Source organism: Pan troglodytes, chromosome 13 (assembly GCF_028858775.2).
Source record: "Pan troglodytes isolate AG18354 chromosome 13, NHGRI_mPanTro3-v2.0_pri, whole genome shotgun sequence".
Classification (NCBI taxonomy): domain Eukaryota; kingdom Metazoa; phylum Chordata; class Mammalia; order Primates; family Hominidae; genus Pan; species Pan troglodytes.
Window position 1 is genome coordinate 14,371,861 of NC_072411.2, and position 16,347 is coordinate 14,388,207.

General features: G+C 35.2%; 1 protein-coding gene across 4 annotated transcripts in view; it reads right to left on the minus strand.

Annotated features, from left to right (window-relative positions):
- Window positions 1–891: 891 nt before the first annotated feature.
- SLC35F5 (solute carrier family 35 member F5) overlaps window positions 892–16,347 on the minus strand; it is a 43,295-nt gene continuing 27,839 nt past the window's right edge. For 2 of the 4 annotated variants that reach the window (XR_008546549.2, XR_008546550.2), the window contains exons 12-17: window positions 12,522–12,681; window positions 10,243–10,333; window positions 6,288–6,442; window positions 5,027–5,124; window positions 2,435–2,472; window positions 892–2,318 (exon numbers count right to left, since the gene is read on the minus strand). Coding sequence is in view for 2 of the 4 variants with exons in the window: in XM_016949571.4 (XP_016805060.1) it covers window positions 5,049–5,124; window positions 6,288–6,442; window positions 10,243–10,333; window positions 12,522–12,681 (482 nt within the window). In the remaining 2 variants the exon portion in view is untranslated. Of the gene's footprint in view, window positions 2,473–5,026; window positions 5,125–6,287; window positions 6,443–10,242; window positions 10,334–12,521; window positions 12,682–16,347 lie in introns of all 4 variants that reach the window. The other 2 variants (XM_016949571.4, XM_009443159.4) reach the window with 1 other exon arrangement.

Consider the following 16,347-nt stretch of genomic DNA (forward strand, 5'->3'; position numbering starts at 1 on the left):
GGAAGTCTTCAACTGCTCACTCACCATGGCTACAGTATTCAAATGCAACAATCATTCAGATAAATAAAACCTGTGAGAAAAAGCCAACAGGTGGGCAAGCAAAGCGGCAGTGATTCATACTTTCAGTTAACCAATTGAACAGTGCTGCTTCCTTCTAAAGAAGTTGTTCATTGATTTTTGTTTTTTAAGAAACAGAAAAGCAGCAGTATAATGAAAGAAGATTGGCTGAAGGTCTATCCAGCCTGTTAACTACGGCTTAGTACTTCCAGAATCCTGAGTAACAACACATGACCTGTGTGATGATAAGAGCACAGAACACATGAACAACCAAAAGATTCTAAGCTCAGCCTCTTTCCCTATAGTATTTACAGAATAATTTTAAATTTCAGTTTCACCTCCACTACTTCAACGATTTTACCCTGTAAATTGCTGAAGGTCTTTGTGAACTGTCGAACAGCAAAAACAAAAAGTAGAGGTATCTAGATTATAAACTTCAACCAAAAGTAGTCCTTGAGTAATTAAAATGTTACTTCATTATGTTCTTTTTAAAAGAAAATTCCTCAGAAGTCCACATTCTTTACATGCCTTCACCCTGTTGAGCTAAACAGGTCAAAAGTATAATAAACTCAACATTATTTTTAACTTGCGTTATTGGTGGTGCCAAATGAGAAAAGAGCTGTTTTTGCCACTTTGGGCTGGATGATTAAAAAAAAAAAAGAGAGAGAGAGCTGTTTGTATTTTAAATTTAATATCATAAACAATTTTTAAAGGTAATATAATATAGAAGTTCTCAGAATGAAACAAAAGGAAGGCTAAACTTCATTTTAGACTCATGGTAACACCAAAGCAATTTTAAGAATGTGAATAGGAAGCTAAACACTGCAAAGAGAATTCTTTTTTTTTTTTTTTTTTTTTTTTTTTGAGACGGAGTCTCGCTGTGTCTCCCAGGTTGGAGTGCAGTGGCGCGATCTCGGCTCACTGCAAGCTCCGCCTCCCGGGTTCACGCCATTCTCCTGCCTCAGCCTCCCAAGTAGCTGGGACTACAGGCGCCCGCCAACACGCCCGGCTAATTTTTTTTGTAATTTTAGTAGAAACGGGGTTTCACCGTGTTAGCCAAGATGGTCTCGATCTCCTGACCTCGTGATCCGCCCGTCTCGGCCTCCCAAAGTGCTAGGATTACAGGCGTGAGCCACCGCGCCCGGCCTGCAAAGTGAATTCTTAAAAATCAGATTAGTTAAGAAATTTTGAAGAGAACTAAACTCTTCACAGAAAACTTGAAAAGAATATTGATTAATCAAAAGCCTGTGAATCCTGGGACATACGTTTACTGATATCTATGGTGAATAGAGTCCGGGAGCAGTTGCATAATAAGTACATGTAAGGCCTAAGTTTAAGAATTGCAATTAGGAGTATTTTACATTTAATTTATAATCTTAGTAGAGGAAAAGTTCTGATGTGATTTTAAAAACAGAATCCCTTCTCACCTTACTTACTTGGTACTTTAACCATTACAAATTTGTTCAGGAAAACTAAAATTATTTAAAGAAGAGACATCTAGTTCTAGAGTAATCTGGCACATTCATATGTGAAAAAAATTAGAAATCACTTGATACATCTACAATACACAAATACACGTATAAACATTGTATTTTAATAATACTCTTTGTCACTTCAATTTAAATCATTCCATTATGAAAATTTCTTAATTGAAGGGAGACTATTTCTTCAAAACTCTAAATTAAACAGAGCTTTATCAATTAAGTTTACAGCAATATAGCCTTTAGAAATACATATTTCTTCATTTTATAATAATACTTCCCCTTTAAAAATTTGCCATGGTTTGTCACAGATTTAAAATACAAGGCACCTAATGCTATAAAAGAATAATACAGTAAATGTAGTGTAAGTGAACCAGATATTTTCTCAAATACTTATTCTTTTTAAAGTCCCATGAAATTTGCACAAACATGCTTGTTGCATAAATTAAACATTTTTTGTGTGGTTAATTTGCAATATTCTACAAAACCCAAAAATATAATCCACACTTATTACAGGTAGCTTATTTTAGCATTTTACCTGTCAGAAATACTGGTCTATGAACACTTAAGTGATTTCTTGAAAACATTTTCATAATATATTCCAGCATTTAACATGTGAAAATAAAGTCCCAGAACATTAGGATTTATTCCTTGATTAGTTCAAATGATTTCAACAGCTGAATTCCTTGAGATGTGTAAGGCAGGTTGGTCCTTTGGATGGACTGTAGACTGAAACTTCCTGTAACTGTAGTGATATGTACACAGCTACATAGCAAAGTGCTTCATTATGAAAATGAAGAAAACAGGTATGAGAAAAATATATTTTAGAGTTTCAAAGAACTGAAACTGTTATTTTTCAGACTAGGCACTGAAACATTTTTTCTACAAAAACTTGCCAGAGATTGTCTCTTCGCTGTATAGTTCCATTATCAAGCTAAAAACAGAAACCACAGAAATGTGATTAGATTATAATTTCACAGTTTTAGTTTTCTATAGTTTACATTTTAAAAAGCAAATTATCTTAAAATTGAAATACCTATTTTCACTGTATACATACTTAATAACTGGATACTCAAATTTGGAGTACTAAGAACTTATGAATGTGACTTCTATAGCAATGTCAAAAGCTGACCTCAACACTAAAGACTGTGTATTAGCAGTTAGTTGTACTCCTGGTATATTCCACCATTACTCCTGCAAAGACAAAGACACCTACCCAGTCTATTCTACTCTATTGCAATCCATCCTCTCTAGTCTTCACTCTCTTCTTTACACAGCTCTCACTTCTAAAAATACTGAAACCTTGCTGGATATGGGTAGGTTTAAGTGTGAGTATGAGAACAATGCACAGCATACCCAAGAAAAATAATGCATAAATTACAGCATTAAAAAGCTTTCAAGAATACAAAGTCCTCACTTAATGTCATAGGTTCTAGGAAACTGACTTTAGGTCCCCGAATAACATTTTTTCGTTCAGTGTTGTTGTTATAATGTTGATGCAAAAAAAAAAGTTTTGCTGTAATTTTGCTTAAAGTCACAGTTTATAAGAACCTACTGATGATGTTAAGTGAGGACTTACTGTAATTGTGTTTACGTTTTTTTAAATTTAAAGATGGCACATAAACATATATTTAGTTCCACTTGTTCTCCAAAACCTCACTAAAAAGGAAACAAAGGGTTAAAAAAATATGTTTTTTAACAGAAATAAGGTCTCACTATGTTGCCCAGGCTAGTCTCAAACTCCTGAGCTCAAGTGATCCTCCCTCCTTGCCCTCCCAAAATGCTAGGATTACAGGCATGAGTCACTATGCCCAGCCTGGAATTTTTTTCTTAAAAGGAATAAACCACATGGACAAAAAGAAAAGTAGAGAGATGAGAAAATAACAGCCAACTCTTGGTTAGCAATGGAAAAACAGGACCAGATATCTCTGTAAGGAGGGGTGAAGAAACAACTAAAAACAAGAAGACTGGTATAATGTCTATAGAAAAAGCAGACAGACACTCAGATGCCCTCTCTTACTTTTCACAGTTGGCCAAGTGCCTTTTCTCTATCCCAGGAGAAGACTTTAAGGTTTACTCTCCAAAAAGGGTAGTAACAGAGAATCTCTGGATAAGGGAAATACCAGGACGAATTCTACATAGCTCAGTTATAAGTAACAATTTTTTAGTGACAACAATATAAACACTGACTACAGATCTATCCAAAATTATGCAATAACTATACAGGGATGATGAGGAGGCAGAACTGATATGGAGACAGGAGGCATATGAGGTGGGAGCAGAGGAGGAGTAAACCTGAAAATAATCTGTCCTCATTGATCTTAATGGGAAAGTCAGCTGAAGATGCCTAAAACCGAGAACTCATGAAACACAAGTCGTAAGCGTGATACTTAGGGAGACAAGAAGGAAAATACCAAAAGAATCAGCTAAGAGTTTAATTTCCTCAGAGTGGGAAGAAAATGAAAGCGGGATGAGCAGGGCAGGGAAGGGCAGGGGTAACTGCCTTGTACAAAAAGTCTTGGAGAACTAGAGCTCAAACCATGTGCAGGTATAAACTAGATTTAAAAACAGCACACTAAAGAAAAACAGAAAACCAGGACCATTAGCTGTAGGTTAGAAGCAAGTTTACCATGAGGATAACGAAACTTAATCTTCAAGCCTAATATAAGTGTTAACAACTGACAGGAGTTGTACAATGTTCTAGATAGGGAGGGAAAACTCAGTAGCAATCAAGAAACATTTCAATATAAATTGCCTAAAGATGTCTTAGAAAAACTAGAAAAATTCTAGTAGTTTATTGTGATCTTTCATTCTAAATAATCACTTTTGTACCTGCAAAATCTGTATGTTACATTTAATTCAAGCTTTCATTCAGCAAAGTATTAAATGTCATGTACTCTATCATCGAAGACATATAAAAGACACTATTTCTTAAAATGTAAAAAATGGAAAAATATTCCAGAAGCATTGTTAAATGACAAAGCATTGTCAGAGAATGAGGATAAACACTGTGCCAGTTATGTAAAACACACACATAAAGACTAGTATTTTCCAACCAGTATATTGTACACCAGAATATTACATTTTTCTTTTATCATCAGAGAAAAAATATTTTTCTAAAGCATATTATTAAATAAAATGACCCTTAGCATGAATAAAAATGAGTTAAAACTTTCTGATCATTTGAGTCAGGCACTATTATACATACTTTATATTTACCAAGTATTTACTATTTTAACACCCTCATAAGGGAGGTTCTACTGTAATCCCATTTCACAAATAAGAAAGCCGGAGCATCAAGAGATTAAGAACCTTGCATAGGGCCACACAGCTAGTATGTGGAGAAGACGGAACTGGAGTCCAGGCTTTAGCCCCTTTAGCCTCTAAGGCTGTATTGCCTCTCAAACAACTAATTATAGAAAATCAACCCTTTGAATATCACACAGATAAGAACCTTATTCAATACTAAACCCAGCTCACATACAAACCTGGGCTACAGACAACAAACAGCTAACTAGCTCCATCCTCCTGAGAAACACTGTGCATAGAGATGAGACTCTCACACTGTTCGCTGTCTTCTGGAACTCTTAAGAAAAAAAAAAAGCAATAATTAAGGAAAGCTTTAGAGCTGAAAAGGAACCTCAAACCTTATTTATTCCATTGGCTGAAGCTATGTGGACAGGATGCAAGTCAGTGGCAGAACCAACACTAGGATAAAATTTCCCAAGAACTTGTCCCAAGTTAGCGTTTTTTGTTTTTGTTTTTTAAATAAGAGACAGGGTCTCACTTTGTCACCCAGGCTAAAGTGTAGTGGTGCTATTATAGTTCACTGCAGCCTTGAATTCCTGGGCTCAAGTGATCCTCCTACCTCAGCCTCCCAAGTAGCTTGGGACTACAGGTATATGCCATCGTGTCTGGGTAATTTTTTTTTAAATTTTCTTAGAGACAGGGTCTTGATATGTTGCCCAGGCTGGTCTTGAGCTCCTAGCCTCAAGCAATTCTCCCACCTCAGCCTCCAGAGTCACTGGAACCAAGTTCTTTTTATAGCAAAATGTAAAAAGCTTTCATTCTTAAAAAGAAAGAAATTGGAAAGAAAAACTGAGGCAATACTATTCTATCATGAATTATGTTCAAACCAATAAAAGTTTTCTATATTTAAGTTTGTTATGGCAAAACAGTAAACCTTTTGGTATTACCTGTGAATCATATATATTTTTTTTTTAATGTAGTTACTAGGCAGGCAAATCACTTGTGGTCGGGAATTCAAGGCCAGCCTGACCAACACGGTGAAACCTGCCTCTACTAAAAATACAAAAATTAGCTGGGCGTGGTGGTGCATGCCTGTAATCCCAGCTACTCAGGAGGCTGAGGCAGGAGAATCACTTGAACCCAGGAGGCAGAGGTTGCAGTGAGCTGAGATCGTGCCATTGCACTCCAGGCTGGGCTACAGAGCAAGACTCTGTCAAGAAAGAGAAAAAAAGAAGAAAGAGAAGAAAGAAAGAGGGAAAGAAAAGGAAAGAAAAAGAGAGAGAAAGAAAAAGAAAGAAAGAAAGAAAGAAGAAAGAAAGAGAAAGAACCTTATTACCCAAAAGATCTAAACAAATTATTTCATTTTCATCTGCCGTAACATATAAGTTATCATCTTTCAATACTTCCTCACAAAATCTCTAAAAGCTAGGCCAGCATGATGCAATTCTCAGTTATCTAGCAAACACTATTTTTAAAAATGTGTATTGGGACTAAACGTACCTCTGAATTCGATGTTTTCTGCATATAAAAGCAAATATTCTTCTGATTCCCACCATCACAGGATCCCAATTATTATAATGGCATAGGAGAGTTACAATAAAAAATGAAAAAAATACAGGGATAGCTCCTGCAAAAAACAACCAAGAAAACTGCACCTAAAAATAAAAGATAGAGGAAAAAACACACCCACAATTATCATTAAGGCAATTTTCCCCTTCAGTGTAAGTTTTCTATTTGTGAAAACTAGCAGGAATAAGAACAATGGGAAGACAAAATTAAACACTGACAATGTATTAAGTGTATTATTATTAAATAAGAATTCAAGACTTCAACTTACTATTCCATGTACCTAAATTACCAACAACAATAGTTCTTGCTTGGAAAATAGGCTAAAGGAAAGCCAAGAAAGCATACTTTCCATTTATAGGCATTGTACACTTAGAGTAGAGATATACAGTATGAAACTTTGCTCCTGCACACCATGTTGCTCATTTCTTCTTCACTGTTTGCTGCCTAGTCTCAAGTGGGTCTCTCTCCCTCAGTTTCTGAAGTCATCTTCAAAAAATGTATATTTTCGTAAAAAGTTACAGTTGTAGTATGCTGTGTATGCTACAGTCCTTATGACAGTACCAGAAACAAATTAAGTGCAAATTTGACACTCAAAACTCGCTTATCTAGTAATAAATGAAAAAAGCTCAAAATGAAATAATGGCCAAATAAAATAAAGAAAAAAATATAGAAATATTTTTACTAAGGAATGTTAGCCAGAGAAGACAAGCAACAAGACAAGCCTCATCAGTGATGTCAACAAGTCTGATCCTCCAATCCATCATTTATCAGGGTTGTCAAGAAAATAAAAAATATCTGTAAGTAGGGTGGAGGTATTAAAATCAAAAAGAAAAAAAAATAAGAAAAACAAATATATAAATAAAAAGAAAATAAAAAATAATGAGATGCCATCCAAAACAAAACTCATTCTTCCCTTTCACTAGTTCACTTTTACCATCTAGACTCAGCTAAAGATCAGAAACGATTGTCAAAGAAGCCTACACTGATCAACCACTGAGACTTAAGTGTAACACACAGGAGGTTTGCTTTAAAAATAATGATGAAAATAGTAACTTCTATCTATAAAATAGGGAAGGAAAACTGTGTTTGCCCTCTTTGAGAATTAAAAAAAAAAAAAAAAAAAGGGCATGGAATCATAGGTAAGACTCCCTCTGGTGGAAAACATATACTATTCCATGTCATAGCACCATTAGTCAGAGTAAACGAGTTTTGTGAGCATAATGTCTTTTATGAGGGAACTCACAATGCATAACACAAGAATAATAACTGACAATTTTTAACATGCATGCCCTATTTCTATGGTATTCATATACAATGACTGAGTCAGCCTAAGAACACCCCAGAAAGAATAGTCATTAAACTGAAAAGCCTTCATTTAGTTATGAAATTACCAATATATTTTAACATATTCCTGGAATATTTGCCAGAATGACTAATAATCAGGAAAAACCATGCTGCATTTAAATTATCCAAGATCAGAAAAGGTATTAAGAAGTTATAAATCATGCGATTAAAAATGTAGATATAGTTGATAGAATTATTTCATGAATATTCAACTAAAAACCTTATTTCATAACTGAATCAAAGCAAACATTAATAAAGATAGATAAAGCCCTAGAAGACTTTAGAAGGCAAGTTCACTTTCCACAATGTAGCTGTTTATATGTTGTCTCATAATAAAAAACTTCTAATTTGATTTCCAACAAGCTAAGACAAAAGAAATGAAGCCATTTATTACAACAAAGAAAATTACCTATGTAAACAAAAATTTTTTTTCTAATTCCTAAATATATCTGAATATCAAATAGAATATGATCAAGGATGCTCTCTATTATATAAAATGATTATAAATAGATTTAAATAACCAATTTGTTTCAAGCACAATGTTAATAAATGCTAACATTTCAGAAGCTATATATAAATACAGTTAGCTAATTAAACCTAAAAACCCTATAAAAGTAGATTTCTCTTATCATGTTTGTGTTACAGTTCTGGACACACACTGCTGCTTTTTCCAGATGGAATCTCCCTAACCTCAATCCTGACACCAACACACAGCCTGCTCCTTTAACTGACTGCCCAGTTCTAGATATGAAGACAATCAAGAACACCAAATCTTTTCTTGATTGTCTTCATATCCAGAACTGGGCAATCAGTTAAAGTTTGGTTATGTTTTTATAATTAATTGCATGTGCATACATTTCCCCATTTTGTCTTTACCCTAAAATACTTTATTAAACAAATTATAACCATTATTGTTTGTAATGATAATTATGAAATGACTAATCATTTAATACAATGAGGTCCCCTGTGACTATTTTCTTAAAAATTCCTGAACATTAAGCTGCAATTTTTTTCAATCTACGAAAGCTTTTGTTTTTAAAATATCAGTACAATAAAGATGATTTACACAGTAGTCTACCAAAATCCTCTAACAAGTAGCACCTTCCCAGTTTCACAATCAGTTTGGTTCATATTCAGGATTATGACCTGAAGATGAAGAAGGGCCTAGATATTACTTAAATCTATAAAAGAATGATGTGTAATAATGTGCAATGTTAGTGTTATATAGAATATCCACATTCTTTGAAAATGCAAGTTATGTAAGATAATTAATTCTCAATTAAGGAAAGAATCTCAGTTCTTTAACCATGACAAATAAGAATTTACTGACCATAAAACAAAGTTAAATATCAGTAAAGAATTATTTTATAAATAAAGAGGACATACAGCACTAAGCATATTTTGCTTTTATCTTTTTTTTTTTTTTTGAGATGGAGTCTTGTTCTGTTGCCCAGGCTGGAGCGCAGTGGCATGATCTTGGCTCACTGCAACCTCCGCCTCCCGGGTTCAAGGGATTCTCCTGCCTCAGCCTCCCAAGTAGCTGGGATTACAGGTGCACGCCATCACACCCAGCTAATTTTTGTATTTTTAGTAGAGACGGGGTTTCACCATGCTGGCCAGGCTGGTCTCGAACTCCTAACCTCAAGTGATCTGCCTGCCTCGGCCTCCCAAGTGCTGGGATTACAGGCATGAGCCACTGTGCCTGGCTAAGACCTAGAGAAAAATAGGTTTAAAATTTTGATTATTGCTTGTACACATTATAAGCCTTTGGGCCTTGAAGTATTTCCCTCTTCAAATTATATTAGACTAAAACACACATACACACACACACACACACACACACACACATACTTCTGTGACTTAGTAGTTGCAGTTAAAAGTTAAATGCCTACATATACTGAACTGTGTGATAAATGGCTATGCTCCATCTTTCAGTGCTGGGCAACAGCATACCTCTGTTCTTCCTGCTACACCCAGGAGCACTGAATAAACTCTTCCCTTCTAGGCTGCTGGCAGCAACATCCCAGATTCTCTTTTCTGTGGTGTTAGCATTGCCAATATTTATCACAAGAACCCCACATCCATACTAGGCCTTCAGAGAAAAGGGATGGGATACCCACTCTGCTGAGTCCAGAGAGAGATGGCTAACTTTTACTGCAAACAGCATGATTCCCATGCTGCTCATTCAGCACAGTGTGAAGGAGCCTGTGACAGGGTTTATCGCAGAAACTAAAATGCTTGTATGATAAAATGTGACTTACCAAAGAACATCTGGAACAGAAGCAGCTCAAAAACTGGAGAACTACATATGAAGATGATGCCCTTAACTTAGAAATTTAGGGAAAAAATGGAAAAGCTAAAAATGGAAATTATCTATTTCTTCGGTACTTTCTATATTTCTATGTAGTAAAGCACCTTGGGAGAGAAAGCATCAAGTATTATTTATGTTTGTATCCTTATAATTTAATCACATCTCAACTTTCATTAGGTTTGTTTTAATAACACACCTAAAATATCTATGAATAATAAATAGTTTCCTTACCTTTTGCATACACATGTCAGCTATTATGGACAGAGGTATTGTAAGGCTTAGTGCAAGTGTGCCTATCAATGATGAGGTAAGAAAGCAGCCCCTAAAAAAAAGAAAATATACATTTCTATATTTAAAAAATTAAACAACCAAAGAAAAACACTGAACAAAGACTTTCTATCCTATAATATAGGCCTGTGAGATCAGCAGCAAAGATAAGAGGCTAGGATGGATTGAAACATAAAATATAATAAAGTTATTAAGATGATTCTCAAAGTTTTTCTTCAAATATTAAAAATACAAATATATAAGTATAAAAAGCTCAAAATATTTTATGCTATTTTTAAGATCTGTTTGCAGATATTATTCAACTTTGGGTGTATGCTTATATTTCATTAAATTTTTTAAAAAACTGTTGAACAGTTATTACAGTTTTGTGATGATTTGTAGATAACAAAGAAAACAGCATTATTAACATTGCAGGACAATACTTCACACATAGACTTTAAGGATGTGATAAGCCAACATGTGATTCTGTCACCAAGCAAAAATATCTCACCTTCATGAACACTAAAATCATGTGTTACTCTTTTGATTTGGCTTGGCATAAAAAAAGAAAGACTTGAATATTCTTTAAAAATATTTTCTTGTTGTTTTCCATTTTTCTAACAATTGTCCTAACCAAAAGCTAAGTAAGCTCTTTATTTTCACCTTGAATTATCAATGTGGGTATGAAATTTTGAAATATCTATCTGCATACAATTTTGTTGAATTGAAAGAAAATATTATACCCAATGGAGACAGATGAGCCATTTATAAAGACTGATAATTTGGGCATATAAGGAGAAAATGAATTATAAGCCAAGATAAAACCATAATGTATATCGTTAGGACTACAGATCCATGGAAGTTATAGGCAAGTAAAATCTAGCTCAGTATATGTCAGAATTAATAATGCTGTCCTGCAATAAAAGGGGCTATCTCTCAATAAAGTGTCACTAGAAGTAATGAACAGAGGCTGAACAACGAGTCCTTATTGATGAGGTAAAGGAAACAAGTACTTGTGGTTCCCACTACTTAGCTGCTCTGTGAAAAGAGCATTCAGGGTCAAATACAGCATATGTTCTTGGATGTTTATCATGCAGAGGACTATAATAAAAAACCTGGGAGGTAGAATTATAAAGCCTGTTTGACTTAATCCAGCTGTTAAGGTGGATCCAATTTAGCTAAAGGCTAAAGCCTTTTGTCATCTGTTAATAGTTAAGGTTAAAAAAATCGAGTATCTAAAATGTACATAACTAAAGATGAAAAAATTAATGAGCAAATGGATTATGATTTTAGAGAATTTTAGATCAGCAAAGGAGTTTAGATAAGAACATAAATTACTACAATACAAAGTAAATCTTTAAGTATTACACAAAAGAGAGTGATATGGGGGATACCAAGAAAATAGGTATTTCTTAACTGGGCAAGGAGACACAGCACTGTAGGCAGAGCATTAAGGAAGACTCCACAAAAAAGTCTATTTCTGTTGCAGTCTTTTGCAAGGGAAAACTAGTTAACAGTTTCAATGGGTATGTAATAAAACTCATTTTATTCACTTATGTTTTATTCATTCTATTCATTTCAAGTTTCTATTAAATAAAAATAGGACTAAGTATAAAGCTCTGTTATTTGAAAGGTCTCTCAAACTCCATACATGATACTGTCTTCAAACTATTTTAAGTTTATTATCGCATATCAGTATATTGGATATACAGCATATCAAAGTATGTTAACATCTCAAATCAATCAGAGTTTAAGGTTTACATAGCTGGCTCACCCATATGAAAGGTCCTGAAAATAAATAAAACAAAAACACCTATGAACAAGCAAACAGATATTCCAAAGCCTCTTAAATAAGCACCATCTCCTGGATTCTCAACTAGAACTCATGCACTCATACTTGGCATACATACCTCATATGTTTGGATATCCATTAGATAATGACTACTTTCATTGCATAACACTCCACTTTCTAAAACATTTTTACAGATTTAGACCATTCATATTCATTCTTTCATTCAACAAGTATTTATTGAGCTCCTTCTGTGGACAAGGTACTACTCTAGAATGGGCACACGGAAGTTAAAAAACAAAGTCCCTGCTCTAGTGGAGTTAAAGTATTCAGTTGTATGTGTGTTGCAGAATGGGGTGCACAGGAAGGGCCACCAGCAAACAGACAAATATAAACGCTTAAAATATCCAAAAATTAATCAACTGATAATAATTGGAGAATAAACAGTACATACCACAACCACAGGAACTCTGAGAGTACTGTTCCAATAAGGCCATTAATGATAATGCACATTAATACTACTTTATTGGGAAACTCGAAGTCCTCAAATCCAGTATAATGAAGTAAAAAGAAACCTGGCCATAAGAGCAGCAGATTAAACAAACCTACAAAACCTGAACATGTATAAAAGAGACAAGAGTTAAAATTGATTTATTTCTATTTTCCAAGCTTATTAACTCTAAAATCAAAATTAGATTTTGCACAAAAGCACTCTGGGAGGTTTCCTTAGCTAAAACTTCTGTTGGTTTGTTTTTAAGTCAGTCCTGTGAATAGCTCAACACCATAAAAAAAAAAAACTGTCTGAAGCAACTGGTGATCACTCAGTTCAACTACCCACATTGTATGGGAGCAACTACTATGGAATAAACCACTTAGGACAACTCAACAAGAAGGGTTGTTAACCTTAGCTACTGATAATATAGTGCCCTAGAACTTAAAAGAAATAACTGGTATGTATGTGTTTGTGTACTCAGCCTAAATTAATTTTGAGGAATTAGATGGTTTGCTCTCTGATTCAATTATTTATGTCCAAAACACTTGTGCTTTGCGAGCAATAATGGAAGAAAGTTCCAAAGGAGATAAAACTCTTGGTTCCTGCATTCCCAGACCTCTAACTAGTTAGTGAGAAAGTATGTACACACAAAGAGCTATTCAACGTATGACCAAAGTACAGACTGACTAGTGGTTAAGTGTGTGCTCGGCAGTCTGACTGCCTGGGTCCAATCCCAGCTCTATATATCACTCAATAGTAGTGCAAGCCTTATACCTCTTTAAGCCTCAGTTTTCCAATCTATAAGCATAAAATAACATTTAATAATATTTAATTAGGTTGCTGGGAAGATTAGACAAAACACATAAAATATAGCATAGTATCTGGCACATGGTAAGCACTTAATAAAAGTTAGCTAATATTATTATAGAAATTAAGTTTATATATGACTATATACATGTAAAAGTAAAGAATATAAAGAAAAAAGATTACAATTCTATAATAAATTTTGTTGTACTTCCTATAGTTTATGTCACAAATTTGCTATATGATTTATGTAACTATATAGCTTTCTTAAAAGAAAATTAAATTACAGTAGATATATAATTGATACTTACTATGTCACCTAAATAATAAACCAGTCATTAGGATGCCTAGTTAAATCTTAACAGGGCAGGAGCACCCACTCTCTGTCTGATGCTAAAGACTCACAGCCACCCCACTTCTGTGAAGGGGGGCAAATAAGTCTGCCTTTCCCAGCAAGTGCCCACCTTCCACTCCACCCCATCTTCTGCAGCTCATGACTAATTGATGGAGGCTTTACGAGGCCAGCCATCACGACTCAAGGCCCAGACATATTAGCTGCTCTCCCTCTGCTCCCCGCCTCAGTACCTGCAATGAATTGGGCCAAACCTCAGTTATACTTGCGCGCCACAAGGTTCTTTCCCCTTCTCTATCTTGCTTCCTTCACTGCAAGTTTTTCCTTCAGTGAACTCCCCACAAAAAATCACCCACACAAATTCCCCATCTCATATCCTGTTTTAGGGAGCCCAACTATTATGGTTTGGCTCTGTGTCCCCACCCAAATCTCATCTTGACTTGTAATCCCCATGTGTCAGGGAGGGACCTGGTGGGAAGTGACTGGATCATGGGGGTGGTTTCCCCCATGCTGTTCCCATCATAGTGAGTTCTTACAAGATTTGATGGTTTTAAAGTGTTTGGCAGTTCCCCCTTCTCAAGTTCTCTCTCTCTTGCCAATGTGTAAAACATGCCTTGCTTCCCCTTCACCTTACGTCATGATTGTAAGTTTCCTGAGGCCTCCCCAGCCATGCAGAACTGTGAGTCAATTAAACCTCTTTTGTTTATAAATTACCCAGTCTCAGGTAGTTCTTTATAGCAGTGTGAAAACAGACTAATACACCAACTTACGTCTATTGATTAAAAAAACAACAACAAAAGAACACATATACAGCAAGGACACATGACCTAAAATGCTTAAATAACATTACAAAGTTGTTTTAATGAAACACCAAAATGTGGCATTACCAAGATCTAAATCTATTTTCTAGTCCCTGAAGTGCTGAGTCTATGAAATCCCACATAAATTAACATCCTTTGACCTAGAGACAAAAGTCCCAATGACCCCACCTATTCCCTCGACTGCCCAGAATCTGGCACCACATGCCTTTCTGTTCTTCTTCCACAAAGCGAAGTTCCAGCACAATCATTCAGATCTACTCACTGCTCCCTGTTAAGCCTCTGCTCACACTCCCTTGCCTGAAGAGCCCCCAACATCCCAATCCTAACTTCTCTGAATCCTGTCTATTCTAAAGCCCAGGGCAGATCAATATTGCTTTACATATCACATCACATATGAACAGGACCAACACAAGCCACATGTCTATATGCACTCTCCCTAATATGAGTAAATTAAGCAATTTTTCTTGCAAGTTGTCAATGTATAAATTTTTAAAAAGTACCACTGACCCAACCACCTACCTATAACACTAAAAAAAACTAGCATTTTATTCCATTCCAAATACAATTTTCTATGACTCTCAAATAAAATATCATTAAAATTATCTTTTCTTTTTTAAGAGACAGCATCTTACTCTGTTACCCAGGCTAGAGTGCAGAGACACAATCATAGCTCACTGCAGACTCGAACTCCTGGACTCAAGTGATTCTCCTGCCTCAGCCTCTCATGCAGCTGGGATTACAAACACATGTAACCAAACCTGGCTATTATGCTATATTTCCTGAATTCTATATTTAAAAAGAATTTAAGCAATCATTCAGCCTCATGGCTTTTCAAACATTTTATTTTTGTTAGTCTTTAGGTACAAGTATTTAATCTATTTTTAGTTTTAAAATAGTTTTAAAATAGTCTTTTTTTTAAAAAAAATTAAATAGAAATGCAGTCTCCCTATGTTGCCCAGGCTGATCTTGAATCCCTGGCTTCAAGCAGTCCTCCTGCCTCAGCCTCTCAAAGTGCTGGGATCACAGGCGTGAGCCACAATGCCCAGCCATAAGAAAAATCTTTACTATAAATTAAATTCTAATGCAAAATGCTCAACAAAGTAGAGCTGTTCCACAGGTGAAGCAGCAAAGGAGTCCAAGAACTAGACCCCTGCATGCAACTGTATTTCCTTCCAACCATCCCAGAAGCCTACCTATTCCCTAAATCACAGTTTAGAGGCCATTCATCTAGTCCAATTTCCTCATATTTCAGATGCCTATGAGATAAATAAAGTTACAACAGCTGGATTCCAGGTCTCCTGACTCCTTGTAAGCTGCACTTTGAACTCTTATCACGGAGCTTCTTTATCTATTTATATTCAGATATCTTTTGAAAGATTACCTTGTCAATGTGTTCTTCTTCTGCAGTCCTACAGATATCGCAAGTTCTTTCCTGAACTGATGTCAGGCAAAGGAAAATTTATAAACCATATCCAGAAACTATAATTGGGTAATTTGAGAATGAATCTATGTTATAAAAGTGTCTGTGTCTTAAAGATAAAATGCAAATGAAAAGCATTTAAATGGCCCACAATTTTTAATGTACATAAGTACATAGACTGCGACAGCATTAAACATATAATTCGGGGGCAGTCTCCCCAGTCCTTTGCTAACTATTCAAAAATGGCAAAATGTAAAATACAGCAGGTAAACTCTCACATGCTTATAAGAGCATAAATCTGTCCTATCAGTGAGATAAATATCTGACTTGCAGTCTGAAGACATCAATTTGAAAAAAGTGTTAGGAGTTTCTTTCTGTCTCACACTGAGG